The sequence below is a fragment of the Spermophilus citellus genome, assembly GCF_964194105.1.
Source record: "Spermophilus citellus genome assembly, chromosome: 2".
Lineage (NCBI taxonomy): Eukaryota > Metazoa > Chordata > Mammalia > Rodentia > Sciuridae > Spermophilus > Spermophilus citellus.
Genome location: NC_138183.1, coordinates 39,142,176 through 39,166,930, shown reverse-complemented (window position 1 = coordinate 39,166,930; position 24,755 = coordinate 39,142,176). Strand labels below are relative to the sequence as shown.

The 24,755-nt window shown below is 42.7% G+C and overlaps 2 protein-coding genes across 9 annotated transcripts in view; one reads left to right on the top strand and one right to left on the bottom strand.

The window, feature by feature from the left end:
- The window catches only part of UBE2R2 (ubiquitin conjugating enzyme E2 R2), a 108,846-nt gene extending 101,890 nt beyond the window's left edge, over positions 1 to 6,956 (top strand). For both annotated transcript variants that reach the window (XM_081272354.1, XM_081272353.1), the window contains 2 exons: positions 374 to 508; positions 3,522 to 6,956. In XM_081272354.1, coding sequence (XP_081128480.1) covers positions 374 to 508; positions 3,522 to 3,741 — 355 coding nt within the window. In that variant the 3' untranslated portion in view covers positions 3,742 to 6,956. The remainder of the gene's footprint in view (positions 1 to 373; positions 509 to 3,521) is intronic.
- Positions 6,957 to 7,567: 611 nt separating this feature from the next.
- UBAP2 (ubiquitin associated protein 2) overlaps positions 7,568 to 24,755 on the bottom strand; it is a 107,236-nt gene continuing 90,048 nt past the window's right edge. For 4 of the 7 annotated variants that reach the window (XM_081272160.1, XM_081272161.1, XM_081272165.1 and 1 more), the window contains 13 exons: positions 22,348 to 22,387; positions 19,891 to 20,074; positions 18,897 to 18,966; positions 13,716 to 13,911; positions 12,668 to 12,831; positions 12,377 to 12,424; positions 10,093 to 10,171; positions 9,698 to 9,903; positions 9,292 to 9,391; positions 9,099 to 9,206; positions 8,897 to 8,961; positions 8,620 to 8,811; positions 7,568 to 8,561 (listed from right to left, as the gene is read on the bottom strand). In XM_081272160.1, coding sequence (XP_081128286.1) covers positions 8,406 to 8,561; positions 8,620 to 8,811; positions 8,897 to 8,961; positions 9,099 to 9,206; positions 9,292 to 9,391; positions 9,698 to 9,903; positions 10,093 to 10,171; positions 12,377 to 12,424; positions 12,668 to 12,831; positions 13,716 to 13,911; positions 18,897 to 18,966; positions 19,891 to 20,074; positions 22,348 to 22,387 — 1,608 coding nt within the window. In that variant the 3' untranslated portion in view covers positions 7,568 to 8,405. The remainder of the gene's footprint in view (positions 8,562 to 8,619; positions 8,812 to 8,896; positions 8,962 to 9,098; positions 9,207 to 9,291; positions 9,392 to 9,697; positions 9,904 to 10,092; positions 10,172 to 12,376; positions 12,425 to 12,667; positions 12,832 to 13,715; positions 13,912 to 18,896; positions 18,967 to 19,890; positions 20,075 to 22,347; positions 22,388 to 24,755) is intronic. The other 3 variants (XM_081272162.1, XM_081272163.1, XM_081272164.1) reach the window with 3 other exon arrangements.

The following is a 24,755-nucleotide window of genomic DNA, read 5'->3' as shown; positions in this document are numbered from 1 at the left end:
CTGAGTAGTTGGTTTTACAGGTATGTGCTACCACACCTGGCTATGATTTTTTAAACACGATATTTGAAAGCTGTTTTTGCAAACTAGAACATGCAAATTGTGCATTCCACAAAGTTCCGTTTATACCTCACAGCATGGCTATTATGCTAGAAACATATTTCCTGTTCCTTTCCCTCCAGATAGTAGCCATACAGTTGAGTACTGGAAACAAAATTTTATGATCATCTCCTAAAGGCCTCAAATATTATAGTATCAAATAAATTGTGTCTGAAAAATTTTAAGGGAAGGAAAACTTAAGATCGGATTGTACTTTCCAAAAAAGCAGAATACGGAGTATGTATATTCATGGTTGACCCTTTTCCCTTGTTTTCAGGACTATTCTGTTAAGTGTAATCTCACTGCTTAATGAGCCCAACACCTTCTCCCCAGCCAATGTGGATGCTTCGGTTATGTTCAGGAAATGGAGAGACAGTAAAGGAAAAGACAAAGAATATGCTGAAATCATTAGGTAAGGTACATTGTTCTGCCTTCTGTTTGATTAGTTCAAGCCTTCATACAAACCAAAGTGTATGCTGGAACCAAGGATTAAATAAAATTTAAATATCCTGTCCTATTCCAGAATAATTTCTCACAATTAGATTTGTAGTGTGGGAAGGGACGATTACTTCCTGAACTTAATAGCTTGGCAATTGAGGGAGCATCCAATAAAAAAAAAATAGTGCAGCAGATTCAATTTTCTAGGAACTAGTGCTTCCAGGTTCTTGACTAATTGTTTGTAAACTCTCCTTCCTGGCCATTTTAGGTAATTACCCAAGGTATTCCAGACATTCCAGGCATATGAAAGATTTTCTTTTCAATTTTCTAATTAATGAAGTACTATAACTTATTGGTATTTTTGGCCCTAGTAGCAAGTACATATTCTGGATATCCGCTTTATTAGCAACACTAATGTATGGCATGACCAGGACCTAGATAAAAACCAGAAGACTTGGAATCTATTGTGGCTCTGCTACTTGTCCTGTGACCATTTATCAATTAACTTTTTGGTTTAGTTTTCTTCATCTATATAAAAAATAGAAGGTGTCAGCCTGAACCTTTTATTTCCTAATAACAACCCTAAGGGAGACATAAGATTTTCATAATAGGGATGGGGATATAGCTCAGTTGGTACAGTGATTGCCTCAGACACACAAGTCCCTGAGTTCAGTCAATAGCTAAATAAATATAATAATAGCACATAAGAATTGTGCAAAATACTCAACCCTCCCTTAATAATATTATATTTTTATACTTTCAAATAGGGTCCTTCTCTATAGGAGAATGTTAGGAATTTGGTTATTACTAGAATTTATACAAATGGAATCCCTCTCTATGAATCTATTTGGCATGATACCATGTAATAGACCCCCCCCCCAAAAAAAAAAAAACACCAAGAAATCATGTGTGAGTATAGATCTGTTTTCTGCTCTTTGGAATCACTTTTAGACCCTCCCTCAACCACAGCTGTGAGATTTCAAGGATAGAGTTTGGGTTTCCATAGTTCACCCAAGTGACTGTTGCATACCAAAAGTTTAAGATAATTGGTATAAATAACAAGGACCTATAGAAATTTAGAGGAGCAGGAATGAAGCCCATTGTTCCAGTAAGTGAACAAATGAATATTCCCAAGATGCTTCTGGTCTTTGTATAATGTTGATAAATGTTAATAAATGATATTTTTCCCCCAGCATTTATTATCTAACAGCTTAGAGTACTCTGCTAGATGGGTTATGACAGGCTTTTCTCCTGAGGGGGAACTCATACTTGGCATTTGCAAACAAATGAAGTAATAAGTGCAATTATAGAAGCCCAAACAAGATACACTGGAAGGAATATATAAGGCAATAGAGTTCCTAGGAACGATAATGCTTTATAACCAGAAATTTTTCATGCTTAAAAAAAGGGGGGGGTAAGGAAAAATCTTTTAAGAGATACAGAAACATGTTTAACTAAGACACAGGCGCATAACAGTATGGTATGTCAAGGACATTATAAGTAGTTTTACAATGCTTGAATGTAAATTTTGATTTGTAGTAGTAGGAAATTAAGCAGGATCGACACTACATTTTAAGGGACATTGAAGTCATGATAAGAAAAAATAGTTCTTAATTTCAGAAGAGATAGGGTGTCACTTCATGATTTTTAGGGAGGTAGGTAAGAGATGATTCTATTTGAGATTGACCAGAAAACCTTGGACTAAACTGCGAAAATTAGGCTTCAAAGCTTCAAAGGAGAAGGATTTATGATTTAGAAACCAATGCTTTTCATGAAAAATGGAAAAACAACTGGCTGTGCAAACAGAAAATGAAAAATGCACTCTTGCTGAGTGTGTATAGCACTGAAAAAAATGTAAGCTGGAACTATCAGTATAAAGGGGACCGTCGGTTAAAACCTTGGGAACTGGTAAGATGTCGTAGGGCTAAAGAGCGCAGAGATTGAAGCCTAGAAGCCTCAGGAATATCAGTATGTAAGGGATGACAACATAACTAAAATTCAAAGAGAAACTTAAAGAGGTCTTGATTGGGGATTACTCGAACCCCACCCCCACCCCTCCGTCTTGATGACTCAAGTTTTTATATTTGTTTGGTAGATAGAGACTATTCTTCATTCAATCAAAATATTTATTGCATACCTGTTGTATGCTAGCCTGTTGTTATAGGCACTGGGAAAGTAGAAGTAACTAAGAAAGGTATGACATCTGCTCTGATGAAGCTTATATTCTGATAGGGAGATACAGAAGAATGAACAAAAAAATCATGAAAAGAAAAAAATACTAAAATAGTGATCAGTAGACTATAACAAGAAGCTGTGAGAGAGTGATGCCTAATTTAAATGGTTGTCTCTGGGGTTGGGTTTGTAGCTCAGTGATAGAGCACTTGTGTAGGATGTGTGTGGCCCTGCATTCAATCCCCAGAATGTGGGGCTGGGAGTTAGCGGGTACTCTGAATGCAATTTAAGTCAAGATATGACAAAAAAGAAACACATAGACAGAAAGTCAACTAAATGTGTTCAAGGCACAAAAAATGGACCAGGGTCATCTGAATGTTAGAATTGGAGAAAGCAATGTGACCGTGAGAACCAAGACTGGGTCATAATAAGACTTTGGAATGTAAGCATAAGATTACATTTTTACTCTGAATATAGATTAGGATGATTATTGAGCTACATTAGGTCAGGTTGGTGATGATAAAAATATATTTATTTTAGTTGATATCTCATTAATACTTGAGAATGACTGTGTTTAAGCTTCCTTCTTGTCAATATTTATCCCCCCCCACACAAAAAAGGTCATTATTAAAAGTTTCCTTCAAAATGATAACGAGTGGGTTGAGACTGTTTAATATAGTGTAATACGTAATATCAGATGCTTTCAGGTAGGAACTTGAGTTTGAGAAGCAGTGTGATAAGGAATCTTGACTGGGGCCAATTATAAATCTATTTTCAAAACAGAGACAATAAACTACTTGTCATTCACTCTTCAGGAAACAGGTTTCAGCCACTAAAGCCGAAGCAGAAAAGGACGGAGTGAAGGTCCCCACAACCCTGGCGGAATACTGCATCAAAACTAAAGTGCCTTCCAATGACAACAGCTCAGATTTGCTTTATGACGACTTGTATGATGACGACATTGATGATGAAGATGAGGAGGAGGAAGATGCCGACTGTTATGATGATGATGATTCTGGGAACGAGGAGTCGTGACGTGCTCCTTTGATGCCCCTGTACTGCCCTGCCGTCTCAGGCCAAAGGGAGGGGAGCAAGTGGGGACCTAGCAGCAGCCCCTCAACAAAAACCTATTCACCGGGGGTGGGGAAAAAAAAACACAGCTCCTGCTGACTCCCCTTATGGATCTCAGTTTGCTCCTTTTTATGGACCTTTCATGGAGAGAAAGTAACCCTCCACAGAATGTCTGAATTCTTGCATTCTTTACCCTTCCATCACTGTATTGATTCTTTTTTTAAAAAAAAAACAAAAACAAAAAACAAACAAAAAACAAAAACCAACAACCCAAACTCCCGCCTCACTTCGTCTCTGCAGAATGTTCACAGCAAAACACGTTTGCTCTGTTTTTAGATTCCTGAAGAATTAGTCTTTTCAAGACATTAATGTGTTTAAAGCTGGAAACCGTTGGGAGTTCACAAGTGCTGCATATACTGGGTAGCAAAAGAAAATGGAAAAAAAAAAAAAAACCCACAAAACAAACTTTAAAAAAAAGCAAATTTGCCAAGGTTTAGCTGCTCATTTACATTAGTGTGTACGCATTCATTCAAGTCCCATGGTGGTGAATTTTCTTTTGTTTCCCTTCCTAACCAGGATACAGTGGGCATCAGGGACTTACTTCATGCTAAGCCTGATGAAATGTGCTCCTTAAGCCTTCATGAAATCATCCTAACACGGAGGCCTCAGCTATTCTTGAGGAGAGAAATCAGATTTTGTTTTTTGAAATCGATTGGGAATCTAAAGCCTGAAATAAATATTCATACTTTACATAGAACTAAGCACTTGGTTGCTATTTATTCTTTAAAGGCAGGGTTATTTTTCCCCTCCACTAGGGAATGGGGTGTGTGGGGAAAAAGTGGAAATTAGTGTGTGTGGATTCTTAGTGTTAAGAACAAAGTTAAAAATCACGCCAATTTTGGTTGATGCTGCTGAGGGAAACTCAAAACTACTGGTGGCCACTGGGAGAGGAGACACCTGTTTGTACTTAACATGGCCTTCCCCTCAAAGCTATTCTCTCACTGTGGGGTGGGGTTTTTTTTTTTTTTTTTTAAGTAGCCACTTTTAATTACTCAGTATTAATCCTAGATGCATGTGTTAAGATTTTGGTTTTCATTGAGCTGCTTATACTGATAGTGATAAATGTGGATGTGTATGAGACATGAGTGACCAGTTCTGACTTTTTTCTCCTTTCAATATACTTTTTGGCTTTGGAGTGCAGCAGAAATTGTGCATGGAGCTTCCCATGGGTTTTTGTCTCTTCTGGCAGGACCAAGGGAGTTGACTGCAGGCAGTTTCCAGCCACGCGAGGCTAGATCTTCTAGCCATGCAGTTGCTGCAGGTTTGATTCCCAGGTCTCTATCATGTATTGCTTCAATTAAGATTGAGATCCAGCAACCTTCATCATCCAAGTAGGTGATTTTTGTCATTGAGGTATGTGAGTTCATGGTGTTCTGAGTGGGGAAGCCGGCTATAAAGTCAGATTTCAGAAGGAAAGTAACCGCAAGGTGACAGAAGTCCTACTTAAGATCCCTGTGCACCAGTGTCATCTCCTTCTTTATATCACACTCAGAATGAACCAAAGGGCAGATTAGGGACAATGATAGGACAGATCCTAGGGTGGTCAGAGTAGGTGATTGATGCTTATTTCCATAGCTCCTCCTTCCTTTCTGATCTCAGGGTTTTCATTGCTCTTCAAACTTTCGCTCAAACATGCGCTATTTCTCAGCAGTCCTCTCTGGCCTCTAAAGTTTGGTCTGTTATTAAATGAGAATGTCTAACACATTGAGGTTGTTATGGGATATTGTTGAGTCTGATCCCAGAATCTTTGTGTAATCTCCACAGGGCCCGGGCTGCTAATTGCACCCTTAAATCTAGTGATTCCACAGATTCAGGGAACAGAGCAGCTCTATAGGACAGTGTTGTGATTTTGTCCAAGTAAAAACTCTAAAGGATGTTGGAACTAGCCTTTTTGGTCCCCACACTTCTTAAGTAATGCTTCCAGATACCCTGCAAACCTTCTGGAGCCAAAGCCTCTCAATATTCTCTTTGATTTACCGCCCTGCCCCCTGCTTTTATCCCCCTTCCATCCCCATACCTGTCCTATACTATACAAGTTTACAGCCAGTAGCTCGGTCTGACTCTCTTAGAGCCCTAAAATAAAGCCTTTCATTCCCCTTACTGCTAAAGCATCTCACTCCCAGGGTAGGCCAGGCATCTTGGCATTATGGGAGGTGCTGTGCTATTCAGCTTTGTCCCATTAGGCCCTGTTGGCCTCTTGCATGTTGACTCAGGGAGCCAGAGCGCCAAGTGGAGGTCATACCTCTCAGCCCTTCAGGGCAATATTATTGTAAGTTGGGTTTGCCTCTGATGAGAGTACAATCAGTTCCAGAAGCCAGGGGTATGTCGATTTATTGGCAGGTAGATATTCTGATAGTTTAGACTGACTTATAAAACCCAGATGCTGGTTCCAGACTTCTGTCCCTGAGAACATATCCTGTGGAAAAAAATACTTGAGTATCTAAGTGTTGTTTCTTTTTTCTTTTGGGAGTGGATGGAGGTCTCTGGCTTATGCCAAAACCTCATGAGTACAGTTGTGCTAATTATTTGGTGTGAAGTAAACTCAAAATCCTGCGTATTTAGATTTCTTTTGGTTCTAATTGAGGCCTCACTAGAATACTCTTTTGAGGCTGAGTGGAGATATAATATCATGATTCCATTGTTGGCTTCTCTCACAGTACCCCCCTTCCTTTCTTATCATTCCAGAGTTCTTTTCTACTAGCCGAACTTTTGTAGTTCCTTCTTTCCAAAACCTTCCTTGGCAATTATTTGCTTCTTTACCTTTGCTGGTTTCCTTGTTTGAGGCAATGGAGTAAGAGATTGGAAGGGAAAATGTATAGTGCTCTGCTGAAAATTAACTTTCCACCCCTCTCATCCTGATAAACAAGGTTTACATTTACAACTAAACAAATTCAGATGCAATTTTCAACTATTCTGAAACCAGCAGGACACACCTGACTTTAATAGTTTTCTTAGCTGAAATTGTAGATGTTTTTCTTCAGTTTAACTTATGAGAAAAGATTATCTTGATGCATTTTTGTGTTGACTTCCCCTTTAGTGGTTTATTTTGTCTTTTTCTGCCCATCTGTCTACTAATAAAATGTGAAATAAAATATACCTGTATTGCTACTTCCCCATGGGATGATCCTCTTTTTTTTTTCCTTGTGTTAAAACTAAATGGTGGTCTGAACATTTTCATTATTTCTTTGAAAATTATGCCCAGAACTCAGCTGAAAAAACAGGACCACCACCAAAACTGGCTGACCTGTCTGTCGTCATACATCCTGTCCAAATCCTTTCCTAGAGAATTATCCCAATCCACACAAGATTTCAAGGAAAGTTTGTAAGGGAATAGCCATTTGTTAAGTTTGACTCAATTTGATTCCAAAACAGAACAGAGTCTTTGGAAGGATTGGACAGATACCGGGCTGCCTTCCTTGGGTAAACATTTTATTTTCATTGTTATTTGTGATCCCAACTTCCTGCTGCTAATAAATAACAGGAAATCAAGTAAAAGATAACACGGTTTGATAGAAGTCCCCATTTAGTTTTAGTTGTGAATTCTAGCAGGACCCCTAGCTATAAAATAGCCATATGATTAGGTAAAACACTGCTCTCAACTACAGAGCCCCAACGAAGAAAAGGTAAAAACTCACCTTAGTCGGCTGGTTCTTCTGCCACACTAAGTGCACAGAAGTTTCTGCTTTATGAAGCCCAAGATGTTTCTCCCAGGGCCATCCCTCAGCCACACCACACAGAGACCGTGCATGCTCTCATAACTTTATTAGGTGGAGATTGGGCAAGAGAAAACCCCTGACACCGTTGCCCACCTGTTTTAGGACAACTGGAATGGAGGAGTCTTTGCTTGGAGACGGGCTTTCACTGAAGTGGAAGCAGATCTTTGATTTTTAAAGGGGAGCTGATGGGCTGAACATCTGAGACCAGATTTTTTTTTTTTTTAAGTGGTCAGCCAGAAGGCAGCAAGTTTCTAGGGACTGGACCAGACCAGAAGAAACCCCTGCTCTATGTGAAGACAGGGCCCAGGTTTACGTTGGGCAGTAGATGATGATCTCTGCTATTCTCAGATCAAGATACCCTGGAATGGGAGCATGACAAATGACAAAAGGACCAATCTCTCAAAAACAGGTATAAAGTAATTGGAAGCTGAAGAAAACTCAAATAATGGTTACAAGGGACTGAAGTAAGTCGTGATTCTTCGTTGGTATCTGACCATTGCACAATGCGCCTCGAACCAGCCCTTCCAGTGGCAGCCCTTAGCAGCCCATGGAGTAGGGCACCCGTGGAAGGCCTGAAGGCATCAGAGGTGCAGGGGCCTTACATGGCTATAGTGAAAAGGGGTCCGGATGGGGAGAGCAGAATTGGCTGCCATCTGCAGCTATACCCCCACTCCCCTGGGGCTTCTCATACATTTACAAATACATACATAAATACACTACATACAATATAGTGAGTCTGGGAGCTCCCCACTGAGAGGCTCGGCTAACAGTTACATGTCTCAGAAATTCTAGGGAAGGGTACCGGGCTCCCAGAAACGTGCTCCAAGTGTTCTCTCCTGTCCAGGGTAAGCCCTACCCCAAAGCCCACCCCTCTCTTAGAGGTCTAGTTTGTCCAGTATGGAGAGTTGCCATAGGTGGGTTTGGAGGCTTGAGACTTGGGCTGCAGGGAGCTGGGCTGGCTGCGTTGACCTGAACCACTCTGAGAAGAATGAGAAGGAAGAGAAAAGGCTGTTAGGGCTGGGGTAGAATCCCCTACCCAGGAAGCCACCTCCATTACTGCACTCACCTGAGTGTCCTGGGGAAGGTGAGGGTGCAGCAGCTGCGAGTGTGGCTGCTGGTGGGCTGGCAGGATGTGCAAGAATGGTGGCGGAGCATAGCCAGGGGCTGCTCCAGGGGCCAGGGGTCCAGTTGAACCCAAGGCCGAGGGCAGGCTGAAAGGTGGAGGGGTCCCTGCATGAAATCCCTGCTTGTCAAAAGTCTGCAAGGCAATGAAGACAATGCTGAGGGTGAGATTGGACTCTTAACTCTCACAAACCTACCTGGCCATCTTTGTCCTTCCTCACCTGTGTTTTGTAGACAGAACCAGTCATATCAGGCAGGCCAGTGGTACTTGAAGATACTGATACTCCTAGGAGGAAAATCAGGTAGTAGTTCCCATAGACATTTGATCCCAGCTAGGGATACTCTGAGGGAGCTCTGCCTGAGAGGACAGACAGAAGATAACTATTCCAAGCTTTAGCCCTAGAAAGGAGGGGCAAACATTACCTTTCCCAGGCCCAGAACCTGTAGACTTGTTTGGTGCCTGTGATGATCCACCATAGCCACCCTTGGTGTAGTCTCCTGCTGCTGTTCCCTGGGTCAGGTCATCATAACCTAACATGGCAGAGAACAAGAGGCATGTGTGAGCTAAGCAAGCCTGTGCTACACCCTGTGTCTCTGTGCTGGAAGCACCTCTCACCTGTGCTGTAGCTGTGCTGGCCATAACCACTGGCCTGTTGGAAAGGGGTGGTGGGGGTGCTGAGGTTCACACCATGTTGCTTGGCTGATGCTGGAGAGACCTGGTGGGCACAGGTGGGGCAACAGTGTAAGAACACAGGCAAGATGGAGCAGGTCATACATCCTCTGCATAAGGTAGCAGATTACATACCCACAACCAGAGGGGATTCCTTTTCATTAGTGCAGCACATGAGTAATATAACCTCACCTGAGGCTCAACAGTTACTGAGGGTCACATGAGACACTCTGAGTAGTATCATGATCTGCCCCCTCCCTGCTGCTCCAAGGAGCTGGATTACAGGTCCAAAGTTTCAACCTTCCAGGGGTATAAGGCCTAGGGAGAAATAACACCACCCACAAATACTCACGAACATGGTGGGCCCATATTGGAAGGCACTGGGCACGCCTGTGTAGTAGGGGAGGCCAGTGTAGCTGTAGCCAGGTGGAAGAGCGGGATTCAAAAAGGGCTGCTGGGCTGTGTGGTGGGTCTGGGATTGGCTCTGCTGTGGCTGAGCTAGCGTGGTGGGGGGTGCAGGGGATGCAGAGTCACCTCGGCCAAACTTTGTGACATCACCTAGGATAAGAGGAATACTGACATTTGTAAATGAGGGGAAAAGCCAGACTGGCTCCTGCAAACAGGAACAGGTCTGGCTACCAGTCAAGTACGGATAGTGAAAAGGCCTCTCACCTCTTCAACACCTGCCTTTCAATCTCCTACAGCCTTGTCCACACCCTCCCACTCTCAACCACTGAGCCAACTAACCTGAATATGGATTATTAGTTAGGCTCCCATCTCGGCTGGCAAGGGCTGTGGGTGCAGCAAAGGGAATTCCATAGTAATCCTAGGAAAGACCAGGGGGGCTTATTCAGGAAAAGGTCTCACCCCACTCCCAGGAGAGCACAGCCGGAAGGGAACAGGCAGATGGCACTCTGAGTGACTCCATACTCCTGAACACAGGCTGCATAACTTAAAGGTAGCACTCACAGACAGCTGCAGTTATAGGTTGCCCTTGTGTGTAAGCAGCTTGGTAGCCCTGTGTAACTGACTAGCATGCAGACAGACTGACCAACTGGGCAGCATTCACCAGGCAGAGATGTTGGAGATCCAGTCTCTCAGCCATACCACAAATGGGTACCTGACCAATGTCACAAGCTGAACTAACTTTAGAGACTCCAATATATGAAAAGCCAATAAAGACCAGTTAGGAAAATTGATGAAATGGAGGAAATTGGAAAAAGGAGTCAGTAGGAAAGGAAAAGCTTACAAAGTTTAAAGAGGGACAGAGTGCAGGTAGGCGCATAGCACTTCAGGTCTAGGACCCCAACTAGCCTCTCCCTACTCTGCCTTAGCAACACTGACACTGCAGAGGACCTAGGACTAAGAATAGTGGATATAATATTGTATGGAGACAAAGAGCAGTGGAACTGTGTGCAAAGGAGGCCTGTCTGGCATTTACTTGCCATCTAGGGCTTTGGCTATCCTGGACACACTGAGTAAAGGACCTTGGGCTGCCCTAGAGCTATGGTCACAGCCAAACAAAAGCCATCCTGGCTGGAAATGTCACTAATACCCTTCTTTGGACACATCTCCAGGTAACCTCAAGGAAACCCACAGTATCCTCAGCCTAGAACCCCAGGAGGCAGCAAGACTGGGTAAACTGCATGGACCTATAAGGAGCACAACTGGGAACAGGTATAAAAAGCCCAGAAGGGGGAGTTCATTCACAGACATGGAAATCTAAAGGCAGGCATTAGGCACAAAAGAAACAAAGGCAAAAACATAATTAAGGGAAAAGTAAATGAAAGGTACATGAAATTTGGGCTCAGAGGGGATTTCTTCTAAGGCACAGAGAAAGGAAAGGAATCATCTGAATAAGGGAGGAGAACCAAGGAGAGTCCCTGAGACAGAATGAATTTCTGCTGGCATTTCATGAAGGGAATACTGGGAGCAGAAACATCTCTTTTGCTCCAGGGACTCCCAGGAGACCTCTAGCAGAAGACCAAGCTGTCCTTCAGTCATTCTCTGCCTCTCTAAATAACTTCCACTGGTGGAAAAGTGCTTCCCTTCAGACACAGGAGTCTGGTGACTTGGCACAAGAAGTACGTATCCCACAGGTACATTAAAGAAGGAAAGGTAACACCTCATTGAGGATAAAGCCCCTTCCTCTGGGAACAGGAAAGACCACATCCAGTGGTCTGACAGTCTCTTCCAGGAAATGTCAGGCCAAAAAGAGTGGCTAAATAGGAGATTCTGTCGGCTGGCAGAGGAAGACGTGGGCCTTCTCCAACCACCTGCTTCTGTGTTATCCCAGAGATGGCCCAGTGCTTCATCCTTATTCAGAAGGAAGAGGCAACTGTGCTCTGAGAGCCAGGCGACAACCACTAGGGAAATCCCAGAGTGAGCATTATTGCACATAAAGATGCGAGACCAGATCCAGAAGACACCTTAAGGATGGTCAGTTCCAGCTATTCATTCATCAGAGGCAGAAGACTAACACTTCTATCCCAACGTACCCACCAGCCACCACGGTCCAGAGAACCAAATGGTGCTTCAAGCAAAAAAATATAAAACTCCAGGGCCTACCAAATAACCGGTATATCTTGGGTCACATGATTTTTTTTCCCTGCTTTTTTTCTTTTTGGTACTGAAGATTTACCCAGAGGTGCACTGAGCTACATCTCCAGCTCTTTAGCCTGTCTCAAAATAAAAAAGAACTGGGGATATAGATACTGGATTCAATCCCTAGTACCGCACACACATGCACATGCAAGGATACAGGGGAAGATAAAGACCCACATTTAGTAGGGAAGGCATGGTTTACTGGGGCTCTTGGTAACGAAGGCCCTTAAGTTTCCCAGGGATGATCATAGATCATTCATCTGCCAAAGCTATTACCACACCAGGCACAATCACCAAATGGAAACCAGCTTTCTCAGCAGTAATGTTGAGGCAATTCCATAAGCCAAGGATCCTAAGGGCCAAGCAGTATGGCAGTCACGGGAGGAATGAGAACTGCCATTGCCTTTGCCTCACTACTCCCACTTACCATAGGCAGCCGTGACTGAAGCATCTGGAGCTCATCATACCCGTAGATCTGCAGAAGAACCAGAAAGGAGCAGGCCCATTAGTGGCCTAAACAAGATTGGGAGAATAAGATACCCACAAATAGGACCTAGCTCAGTTGCTATGGAACAGATCCCTCCCAGATGGAATCTACTGCCCAGATGGAGTCTAGATTTGAAGGAACATCATGAATCGGAGAAGCAAAGACAGAGGGCTCAGGGAAGAAGAGCAGCCCAAGGTGGGCAGCTCTGACCTAACCCAAGGTTCCCCTCACCAGGTCCTGCCAGGTGCCAGCCCCTGAGGCCAGGGGAGCTGGGGCTGGCCAGGAGTTCCACCATGCGCTCACCGGGTAGGCAGGAAGCAGTCCTCCAGGGCCCATGAGGTACTGGTTGTGCAGCAATGGAGGCACCCCCTGAGGGAGGTTTGGGGGTGCTTTTCCTGCACAGAGAAAAATCAAATGGAATGGAAATCTACCATAGAGAAGTTCTTCAGCTGTTGGAGAAGAGATCCAGGTCTCATGAGCTCACTGTCGGTCGCAGTGCTAACCCTGATGGGTCCACGACAAAAGAACATGGCAATGGCTGTCAGATACAGAAGGTCATGCCAGAAAGGGGCTTGAGTGAAGACAGAAAGCAAACACCACCAGATTCAGGGTGTTTCAACATCAGAGGGTTGTTTCAGAGAGAAATACCTCTTAATTCCTCAGTCACAAAGGTCAAAATATCAAATGAACATAAAAAACAATCAGCCTCCTCAAAACAGAAGGAAGCTACACAGTGTCTTAAGAGGGCAGGCTGTGTTAAAAGTGGGTTTGGACCATTTCCACAGGCAGTCATATAACTTGGGCAAGAGATACCCATCTAAATTAGGCCTGACCCCTCTCCCTCAGTCATCTTTTGATCTCAGCTCTGGGTATGAATGAAGACAGAACAATTGGGGATCTAGAAACACAAAAGTTGTTGGGAATCCTGCCCCAGGGAAGGCTACCCAAAAACTCCAACTGCAAGCAATCCCCAGAGGCCAGAGTGAGCACATTATCTTCTTTTTTTTTTTTTTTTTAATTTTAATATTTATTTTTTTTTTAGTTATTGGTGGACACAACATCTTTGTTTGTATATGGTGCTGAGGATCGAACCCGGGCTTCACGCATGCCAGGCGAGCGCGCTACCGCTTGAGCCACATCCCCAGCCCCATCATTATCTTCTAATGTTTGTGGCCATCCGCTGAGCCCTGGCAGCCACCACTAGACACAGTTCCTGGGAAGCCAGCTGTGCACGCTGAAAGTGGCATGGGTGAGCAGGAAAGGTCCCTGGAACACATACCTGAGGTCACCAACGGTGCAGCCCTCGTATTGCTGCTGACTGTGTTCACAGTGGTCCCTCCCAGGCAGAGGCTGCTTGCTGTGCTTATGCTGCCAGGCAGGCTGACACCTGAGGGTGGGGTGCTTGAGGTGGAGGTCGCTGCTGTGGAGAAAGCAGCTGAGGACTGCAGGGATGGGGCACTCTCCATGCTGTTGTGCTGTCAAAACAAAAGTCCAGACACATGGATCTGGAGGCACAGAGGGAGAGGCTGGCCTGGACTTTGAGCCCACAATCTCATGGCTGAACAGGTAGACAGATGACAATACTAATATCCAGGAACTCTAAGGAAAAGGGCTCTGTGTTCAGTGATCACTGTTGTTTCTTAACACTACATGAAGATTCAGCCACCAGGACTCATAAACTGAATATCAATAACACTGAAATTGAGCTCTATGACAAAAACCCTCTTAAAACGCCTTCAAATTGATCAAGCTTTGTATTTGAAACAAGGTACAGAAGCAACAAACTGCTGATCACAAAAGCAGAGACTCAGAAGAACTAACCTCAGGGCCACAGGCAGCCCAGCCAAGTCAGAGTCTTTGAGGTATTTCTGTCTATTAAGCACTTTAACTATTCTGGTCCATGCCACAGGAGGCCACCAAAGTCCTTTAATCCAAAACCTCACAGTGTAACAATGCCTCATCAGGGACTACTCCATAAAGACCTGCTCTTATTCATATTCAACAAGGTCCACCCAGAAAGGAAGGGCAATAAACAACAGAAAATTCTGTGAGACCCTAAGTTCCAGAAATCCAGCCAAGCACCTTGAGTCTAATAACAAGGTATCACGAAAAATTTCAAGCACTAAGGAGGTAGAAGAAGAGATCTACTGAATTGGACAAAGCAAGCCCCAAATAGGTAAGAAAAAGTTCTCTAAGACTGACTTAAGGGGATTGAGGTGGTGGCTCAGTGGTAGAGTGCTTGCCTAGCATGTGTGAGGCACTGGGTTTGTTTCTCAGCACCATGTATAAATAAATTAATAAATAAAATAAAGGTCCATCAACAATTATAAAATATTAAAAAAAAAGACTGACCTAAGTCTTTTTTTTTTTAATATTTTATTTTTTAGTTATCGGCGGACACAACATCTTTGTTTGTATGTGGTGCTGATGATCGAACCCGGGCCGCACACATGCCAGGCGAGCGCGCTATCGCTGAGCCACATCTCCAGCCCCTGACCTAAGTCTTCAAATCAAAAGTTGTAAAGAATATAGTACAGAAACTCCTAGAGGAAAAGCAGAAGGTGGCATCAGGATCAAGGGGTCCAACATGCAAAGTTTCTGTGGACATCTCATCCCCAAAGCCTTCCATATCAATCTGAAGAACATACAGAAATGATTCACCAAGGGCCGGGACTGTAGCTCAGTGGTAAAGTGCTTACCTCGGGTGTGTGGGGCACTGGGTTCGATCCTCAGCACCACGTTAAAAATAAAGATACTGTGTGTTTATCTACAACTAAATATATATTTTTTTAAAAAAATGATTCACCAAGATTAGGACAGTTGAGGGGCTGGGATTGTGGCTCAGTGATAGAGCACTTGCCTAGCATGTGTGAGGCACTGGGTTTATTCTGAGCACTACATATAAATAAATAAAATAAAGGTCCATCAACAACTAATAAAAATATTAAGACAAAAAAAATTAAGACACTTGAAAACAGTTTCTCTGAGGCTACCAGGAACTGTTGCTTTTTGAGCATGGAACCAAGATAAAGGGTGTGCTGCCTGCCCAGAACAGACGGACTTCCACTTGAGACCACCCACCAATCCCTGCAACGGCTCTCACCAAGGCTCCAAGCGTTGTTGGCCATCTAGCCTTTCATAGGAGACAAAAATGAACCTTCCTCATCCACAAGTGTCCGCTAGAGAATAGTTCCTGATATATTGAAAGGAACTCAATTCCTCCAGAAAGCCTCTCCTCCCTTCTGCTGCCCCCCACTCTGTCCCTCACCTCCAAGTAATGAGAAAATGCCCAAGTGTGGACCTAACTGACCCACACACCATTTAAAGGGTCTCATTAGTCCATCCAACCAGTCTACAGTTAATCCAAAACCTGGTGCCATCTCACAGTCTACCAAGGGTGGGACCAGAGAAGCCAGGGAAGGAGAAAACAATGAGAGTCCTTCATTCTTTTATGAGGAAGAATTATGAAAGAGAAGAAATACATCTACTTTATTTCTTAAAAAGCCACACTATTTGTAAAATGAAAAATATAAGCCTGTAATTCCAGTGACTCAGGAAAATGGGGTAGGAGGATTGTAAGATCAAGGCCAGCCTCACCAACTTAGTGAGACCTTGTCTTAAAATAAAAAATAGAAAGGGCAGCTGGGGATACAAATTAGTGATGGAGGACTCTAGGGTTGAAAACAAAAAATCTGTACCTCCCATCACAAATGTCTATTGGTCTCCCTAATACACAGAATACTTAAAAAGATATGAAGGACTCAACACAAGGAACCAAGAATATAAACAGTTTACAGGAAGAAATTCAATGTCTTTCAAATATATAAAAAAGATATTCAACTCCAATTAAAAAATACACTGAGGCTAATTTTCCTAATACACTGCAAAGTACAAATATAAGACAATGCCATGCTGGGGAGGCCTGGAGAGATGAGGCGTGTCATTCACTGCCCACGGAGGGGAACAGGTTGACATCACAGTGCAGGGCAGTGTGTATGGAACGACAAATGCACCAGGCACGGTGAGACGTGCATGTAACCCTGTGATTCAGAAGATGGAAGCAGGAGGATTGCAAGATTGAAGCTAGCCTCAGCAACTTAGTGAGCAAAATAAAAAGTAAGAAGGGCTGGGAATGTAAGCTCAGTAGTTAAGAATTCCTGAGTTCAATACCCAGTATCAAAAAAAGTAAAATTTAAAGTGACAAATGCCTAATAGTTCCACAATTAAACCAGATGTAGAAGGTCATCCACTCAACACTAGTAGCAAGACTAAAACAGTCCTGAATGGAGGACACAGTCCCTACAGTATAACTGGGAAGAAAGAATAAACAGCCTGTCAACATAAAACTAGCAAAAAGGTATTCCATTAGGGGCAAGGACCACTATGTACACAATATTCTCATTTATGTCACAGGACAAAAGGGAGGATAATTGTTGCTTTTTCTGGGCCTGGGGCTGGGCTCAGCAATAGCACACTTGCCTGGCATATGTGAGGTACTGGGTTTGATTCTTAGCACTGCATATAAATAAATAAAATAAAGGTCTATCAACAACTTAAAAATTTTTTAAATGTTGCTTTTTCCTTTTATATGTTTTATTATTTTTGTAAAGCTAATAAGGATGGAGAAAATAGGCAATCCAGGGCTAGAACTAAGAAAGTTAGAGACCAGAAGGCCTTTATAGTACATAGCTTTTTATAACTATCAATAACAATTATTTTGAATGTTTAACAATGTGACCATTCTGACACACAGAGTGTGGAACTCCCTGCATGGGCAGTTCTGGCATCTAGATTACATGACTTGGGAGTTTTCAGCTGGGAACCAGAGCATGCAGCTCCCAATCTGGTTCTCAGCAAGAAAGCTATGGGCACAGAGGTGCTCCTCATCCTCATGGTGAGGTTAGCTCATTGTTTCCACAACAAGAAAGACAGAGACAGGTGGGCAGCTAAGAGCCTACAATACTCTACCTAGAAGATGGTGGACTCTGAGTTCTTTTGTTATCTTTCATTTTGCTGGGGAAGCGATACTAGGGTTTAAACCCACAGGGGCTTTACTACTGAGCTACATAACTAACCCTTTTTACTTTTTCAGATAAGGTCTCAGTAAGTTGCTGAGACTGGCATGAACTTGCCATACTCTTGCCTTAGCCTCCCAAGTCACAGTGATGATAGGTGTGTGCCACCATGCCCAAAGCTATGGGTTGCATAACAAAGGAGTTTATGTAAGATTTCACATGGAAAACTGTAGTTTGAAAGTCACAGTGTTTGATACCAATACAAGACAGGACTGCCACTTTCCAATCCTTCATTCATCAGGGCAAGCCCTGATTCCTTCCTCGGAGGAAACAAATTTCACCAATTTCCTGCCTCTCATTCATTTTCATCCAAAATCCTCCCTGCTTGTAGATCACCCCCTACTCCAACCTTCCCTGAAGCTCCCATCACCTAGAAGCATGGACATTCTGCTGTCTCGGCGTCTTTCAACTTACCCAACTCTCAGCTACTCAGCTTTTATTTAAACACCTCCAATAACATCCCCTCTCCTTTCCCTACTACTCATTTCTTAACCCACCACCATCTGGCCAGACCATTTCTATACCACTTGAAACTACACTCCCAACTTCACAACTGATCAAGTCAGAATTCAGAACCATAATCTAGTGTTATTCTTAGCATACAAAAACACTTCCTAGCCAGTACTTCCTTTTTCGATCTCTTCCGGCCTGGCTTCCTTGACAACATAATTCTGCTTCCATTTTTGCCCTTCCACCCTTCAGACTTCCTTCTTCAAAGTGTGCACCTCTGAAACAGGGAAGATTGCACAGGCACAAATCAATAGGACACCAATGGCTACCACTAGGAATGTCCATGACTACCAAAAGAATGGAACATAGTTACATTGACTGGGCCAATAGCTAGGAATGTCAGTCTCAGAGAAAAATGTGCAGGTGTTTGCAGCGCAGGATAGGAAATCCTTGCCTAAGCTAAGCACTCCCTTTTCCTTTTAAGTATTTGCTCTACACCAAGTAGTAGAGGGTTCAAGGAACATCGATCTTGATTAAAAATGGTTTTTAGAGGAGTACAAAGGTCAAGTTAACAATGAACCTATTTTTCTCAAAAAGCTACAAATGCCTCAACATAACAAGTGCCAGAAAACAAAACCTCCTCTGTTGGGTAGAAACATCTCATATATCGAATGGGAAACTCAGGAAGTTCTTGGGGAGCTCACCACCTGACATCCCTAGTGATATCATGTGTGGTCTGAGGCAATTCATGCAAAGAGCCACATATCAGAAAACATGTCCTCTTATCAAACCCAGAAAACCTATGGTTGAACCACGTAACTACTCAAGACACTTCATGCAAACAAATCCATATTATCTCAGATTTGAAAATTAATAAACTAAAGCTCCAGGTATGCTAAGGAGGGGTGTTGGGGAGGGAGCCTGTGGACACTTACTGTGTGTGGTGTGCTCGAGGACAGTGCTGCCTGCGCAGAGGAGAGGCTGCTCTGGTGACTGGAGAGTGAACTAGAAGACAAAACAGAGCACCCTGTGTCCATCCAAACAGGTACCCAAACAGGTTATTCCAAAAGAACGAAGCACACTGGGCTCCCAAGGTTATATTCCTGCTTGACCCTATCCCTGGGGAAGCCTCCACATCAGACCTCATGCCCTTGGAACCAAGTGACAGGATCCTGGTTGTGAGAAATGATCTAAAGTCTCACTCACAACAAGATCTGATATCTCCTGGCCTAGGAAATCTGTAGAGGAAAATTCAGTAAACTATAACTCTTTCCTCTTCAAGCAATAGAAAAAGTGAAAACAGGACTGCTCTATGAACACTGTCCTGCGCTGAGAGCTCATAAAATCTTTGAATGAGTGAAGAAAGGTCTGTGTTCAACCACATATGCCAGAGTCAGAGGCTGAATTTCAATCAGATCCAGAGTTCAAATAAAAAGCTTTTGCTCCCAAGGGAAAGGGTCAAGATGGAGCACTACACAAAAGATATAGGTAATAAACAACCCCATTTTCCTACACCTATTCAAATAACTTCCTCTCTGGAGTCATGACAAGTATTAAGTCAGACACCTGCTCAGAAATCCAACATCATTCACATTATATATCAGTGATATGGGTCCAGAGCTGGGGACAGGCTATACTCAAGGTGTCTGTCTGATGTCCAAGATGAGTCACAGGGAACCAAAGGCCCATTCGATTCCAGGAGAACCAGTGCTCTGTGCCAGCAGAAGCATTATAAGACAGCAAGATTTTTCTATCTGGTGGTATTTGACTTGATCTGGGCAAAACCTAAGCTGGAGTATTAATTCAAAAGCCCAAGATGTCATGTCAGAAGCAACAAGTGTGTTTTTTGTTCAGGGAAACAACCTTCTACAGCGGCTCTAGGACTTTGCCCAATGTACTTCTCACTCTGGGCCCACCTTTCCCCCATACCTGCTAAGCTGAGAGAGGGGGCTGCTGGACAGGTCACCAGGCTGGGACAAGGAGGGCAAAGTGGCAGTGTGCTGGGATGCGGAGGGCAGAAGCGCAGTGCAGGAGGTGGTGCTGGGCAGGGAGCTCACAGATGGGAGGGCAGAAGGAGGGTCTGTTGTCTTTGGAGCTGGAACGGATGAAGTAGCTGTAAGAAACAGATCTGTTTAGCTCCAGAACCAACCCTGAGTATCAGAAATCTGTGCAGTATCTTGTGACATGTCACACTCAGTGAAGTATATACGTTAACATTTCCTAGGACAATGCCCAAGCATGAGGCCAGATGGTTCCATCTCTGTATAATAAGACTACCAAAAGGACAGGTGATGGTCAGACATAGAAGATTGAAAGAGAAAGCAGTGACACTTTTATAATCGTAAACTGTCCTATAGAAACCTGACCCTTGGCAGCAAACAGGAAGGAAGAGATGTTGAGATTGGCAGATATATAGAGTGAAGCAAATTTTCCTCCAAAGGACAGTGAAGGAAATTAAAAAATTGACTGGCAAGACACCAAGAGTACATATCATATACCCATTCAGGCTGACATTATCAAAAGCTCAGAGCCAGTTCAGGGCAGAGGGAAAAAGGCCTGAGTGTAGACACTGTGAAGAGATCTATGTGCCTAAAATCGACAAGAAGAATACGTGCCTGCAGTCCAACACATACTTTTCAAATGCTTAGTGAGAATTTCCTTGGTACATGCATCAACAGATTAATCTCAGAGCACATAAGCAAGCTTATCAATTACTAGGCTTCAGAAAGCATGTGGATACAATCAACCCCACCAGTGGAAAAGACTCAGTTTTTGTGCTATCCACACATACAACTCAGATATGTGCTTGGAAATACATCACCGTCTTTTCCAGTTAGGAAGGAAAACACAGCTTTACCTTCCAGCATGACTCCTGTGAACCCACAGGGAATTCCGTACTCAATAGTCTAACTGGAAGGGGAAGTTCAAAACAAAACAAAGGCAGGTAGGCACACAGCCAGGTCAACTCTTTCCAGGATCTTCCCCACTGATAGTCTATTCCAAAGATGAAACCAGATGCAGATACCACTAATGTACCTCCCCGACAACTAAGACCCCAAAAGGTACTTCCCAGGGCAGTGGATGACATTGCTAACAGACTCACAGTGAGCCATTCTCTCAAAGAACAAGAAATAGGGCCACAAGAGGAAACAAAGAACAAATTATGTAAAATAAAGACAGCTGGGCCCAGTGATACATGCCTATAATCCCAGCAGCTCAGGAGGCTGAGGCAGGGGGATCACAAGTTCAAAGCCAGTCTCAGAAACTTACTGAAGCCCTGTCTCAAAATAAAGATAAAAAACGCTGAGGAGGTAGCTCAATGGCAAAGTACCCCTGAGGTTCAATCCCTAGCACCCTAAAAAGAAACACATACCTTAAATGCATACTATGTTTTGCAGATACTTCATATCTCATGATCTCATTTTAAAATATCTCCAAACCACTTAGAACCCCTATATGACTTCATGAACCTCCAACAGGACAAAAGAAATTTGCTACTTCTGCTGCTAGAATGAAGTCATCCAACAAGCTCAGAGCTGCCAACATTTCTCTGAATAGCCCTGGCAATCCAACTTTACCACTAATACTAAAAACAAACCCTGGTGCATCAATTCCATTATTTCAATTTCAACTGTGTCTGCTAGAGTTCCATATTAATGCTCCCCAAAATCCTAATTTAAAAAAGTCATTCTGGCTTCCAGACTCAAGAGTGGATAGCCATCGTCTCACTGAAAGATCAAACAGAAACAATATAAATAATCACAGATGAGTGAGCCAGGCACCAAGGAATGAAAAAAACATCAGGGATTCACCCACACCACCTCCAGTGATCATTGAGCTATTGTGAGGATAGGCTACCCCTCATCTTTCTCCAGAGCATCACCAGCGTACACTTTCGATCTCTTCCTAAGCAGCAGTCCTTCAGGTTCCAATAGCAACGAAACACAAATAGCAATTTTTTGCTTTAAAAGTCCATCACAATCCCCATTTACCAACCTGTCTCTAAGCAAAGCCCCTTTTAAATGAACATAATACACTGAACTTGGGAAGAGTCCAATCAGGACAGAATAATACCAGATTATCACCATCTTGCTGTAGCTACAAGATTTCTAATAATACCCTCAACCATCATCTTGGAAGTGGGAACTAGCTAACCTTTGTTAGCTCTGCCACAGAAATAAGACTAGATTTCACTTAACCAATGAATATGGCTTTACTCTGTTCCAGTGATGAATCAGAACAGCAGTTTCCAGAAAAAAATACAACTGGTCTGTTTTTAGAGAAGTACCCGTTGCCCAACTGTTATTTTCCCCATGACATCCACCATACTTTCCTCTAATTTTCACCAGCCATGGACAAGAGTAGATAGTTGGTTGATATACTTACTGTCTGCTGTCTGCTGATTTCGACCACCGCCATGCCCATTCTACAAGGAACAGAAGAGAAAGTAAGTCAACCCACACATCTACTCAAATGATTATCTATTTGACATTCTACTGAGACTCAGAGACAACCATATGAAGTATAGGTTAATGGAGGAGTAAACTGTCTATTTTATTCTGGTTTGTATGTTTGTTTGTTTTTAATAAAAGAAAAAATAATCCAACAAACAAATGAGTCCCAAGGAACCAATATTTTTGAAACTAGATTGAGTATTTGTGGAAGTAAAAAGGATAGAGGAAGCAATTAATCAGTCCTAAAACAATTATTAAAATATCCAACTGAGACAGGTGTGATAGCACACACTGGTAATAGTAGCAACTCAGGAAGCTCCAACAGGAGGATCACAAGTTCAAGGTCAGTCTCAGCAAATTAGCAAAGCCCCATCTCAAAACAAAAAATAAAAGGATTGGGGATGCAGCTCAGTGGTTAAGCACCCCTGGGTTCAACCTCCAGTACATTCCCCCATTCTCCCAACACACAAACTACACCATTTCAATATATACATTGAAATCTTCAGGCACTTTCCTATCTAGGGCAAGTTTTATCTCCTGGATGTCATGTGTGCAAAAAAGAAAACATGTGCAAAATAGAACAAAAGAAAACTTTATATCACTTTAAAAAAATGGGCCTCAGAGAAAAAGACATGAGACCTTAAAATAGATTTTCTGAAGGAGGAAGTACAAAGTGAGGATGATGTGAACCCTTAATCAAAATTCAAAACCTGAAAACAACTGGTATGAGGAAATTGCGAACATTTCAATGGAACTAAGGTGCAAATAAATGCATTTTTTAAAAATATTTTTAGTTGTAGATGAACAAAACCTTAATTATATTTATTTTTATGTGGTGCCAAGGATCGAACCCAGTGCTTCACATATGCTAGGAAAGGACTCTACCATTGAGCCTCAACTGAAGCCCTGAAAAAGGCATTCTTAGAAATGATGCCTGCCTCTACAGAGCAAGCCAGGGAACCATGGCATGGCACAATCAATAGCAGATACCACAAGGCTTAGCCATTGTCCCCAGATAAGGGGAGGAACTTGAAAAAAGCTACAAGGCACATTCCTTTTTGCAAATTTCAAAACTACTAAAGAAAAAGATTTTATGACTGTGGCCTATGTATTAACCCAAATCTAATACAAATCATGACTACTATACTTATTAACAATATTCTCTATTATCCAAATAACCTGTAATTATTAAAAGAAATGCAGACAGTAGGGGGAAAGAGGGGAGAGAAAGGTATATAGTAATAACAGAATGACTAGGGGGAAAAAGAAACCTCATAGTCAAATAAAAGTTTATAGTTAGGGAAAAGGTAACACAACATACCGCATCAAATATAGAAACTGTGTGGAGACTAATGAAAAGTCTAGTGTCCATCCTCGAAACTAGGGTTTACTCACCACTAAATATATTTGTATGATTTTCTAACAGGTGAATCCTAAACAGTACAAATCATAAGATTTAAAGAAGTCGTTCCAAGTCAGGTGGGATGGTGAACACCTATTGTCCCAGTGACTCAGGAGGCTGAGGCAGGAGGATGGAAACTTTGAGGAAAAGGCTGGGGTTGTAGCTCAGTTTGTAGAGCACTTGCCTTGCACATGTGAGGCACTGGGTTTGATCCTCCGCACCACATAAAAACAATATAAAGATATTGTGTCTATCCACCATAAAAAAATAATAAAAAGAAAAAAAGTTTGATGAGAGTCTCAGCAACTTAGTGAGGCCCTAAGTAATTTGGCAAGACTCTGTCTCAAAATAAAAAATAAAAAGGACTGGAAGTGAAGTTTAGTGGAAGAGCACTTGCCTTGAATTTGAGTGGCCCTGGATTTAATACCCAGTATTCAAACTAAATGAATGCAATAAAATGCAAACAATCGACAAATTGATAAAGGTGGATTTTATGCAGAAGAACGGCAGAAGCAAAAGCAAAGAAGTATCAAAGGGGAAAAAATCCATAGAAGAGGGCCGGGGTTGTGGCTCAGTAGTAGAGCATTTTTAGCACGCGTAAGGCACTGGATATATGTTCCCTGGCACCACATAAAAATGAAAACAAATAAAATAAACGTATTGTGTCCATCTACAACTAAAAAAAAATATATTTTTAAAAGTTTCTTAAAAGTCTGTAGAAGAGCTAAGCACTATGAAACAGGAACTCAGGAGGCTGAGGGAGGAGGATTGCAAATTGGATACCAGCCTCAGCTGGGACCCTCTCTACAAAATGAAAAATAAAAAGGGCTGGGAATATAGCTCAGTGGTAGAGTGCCCTGGTTTCAAGTTGAAGTCCTAGTACCACACATACACAAAAAAATCTACATGAGAGATCAGAAATCAAGTAGCTAACCTAG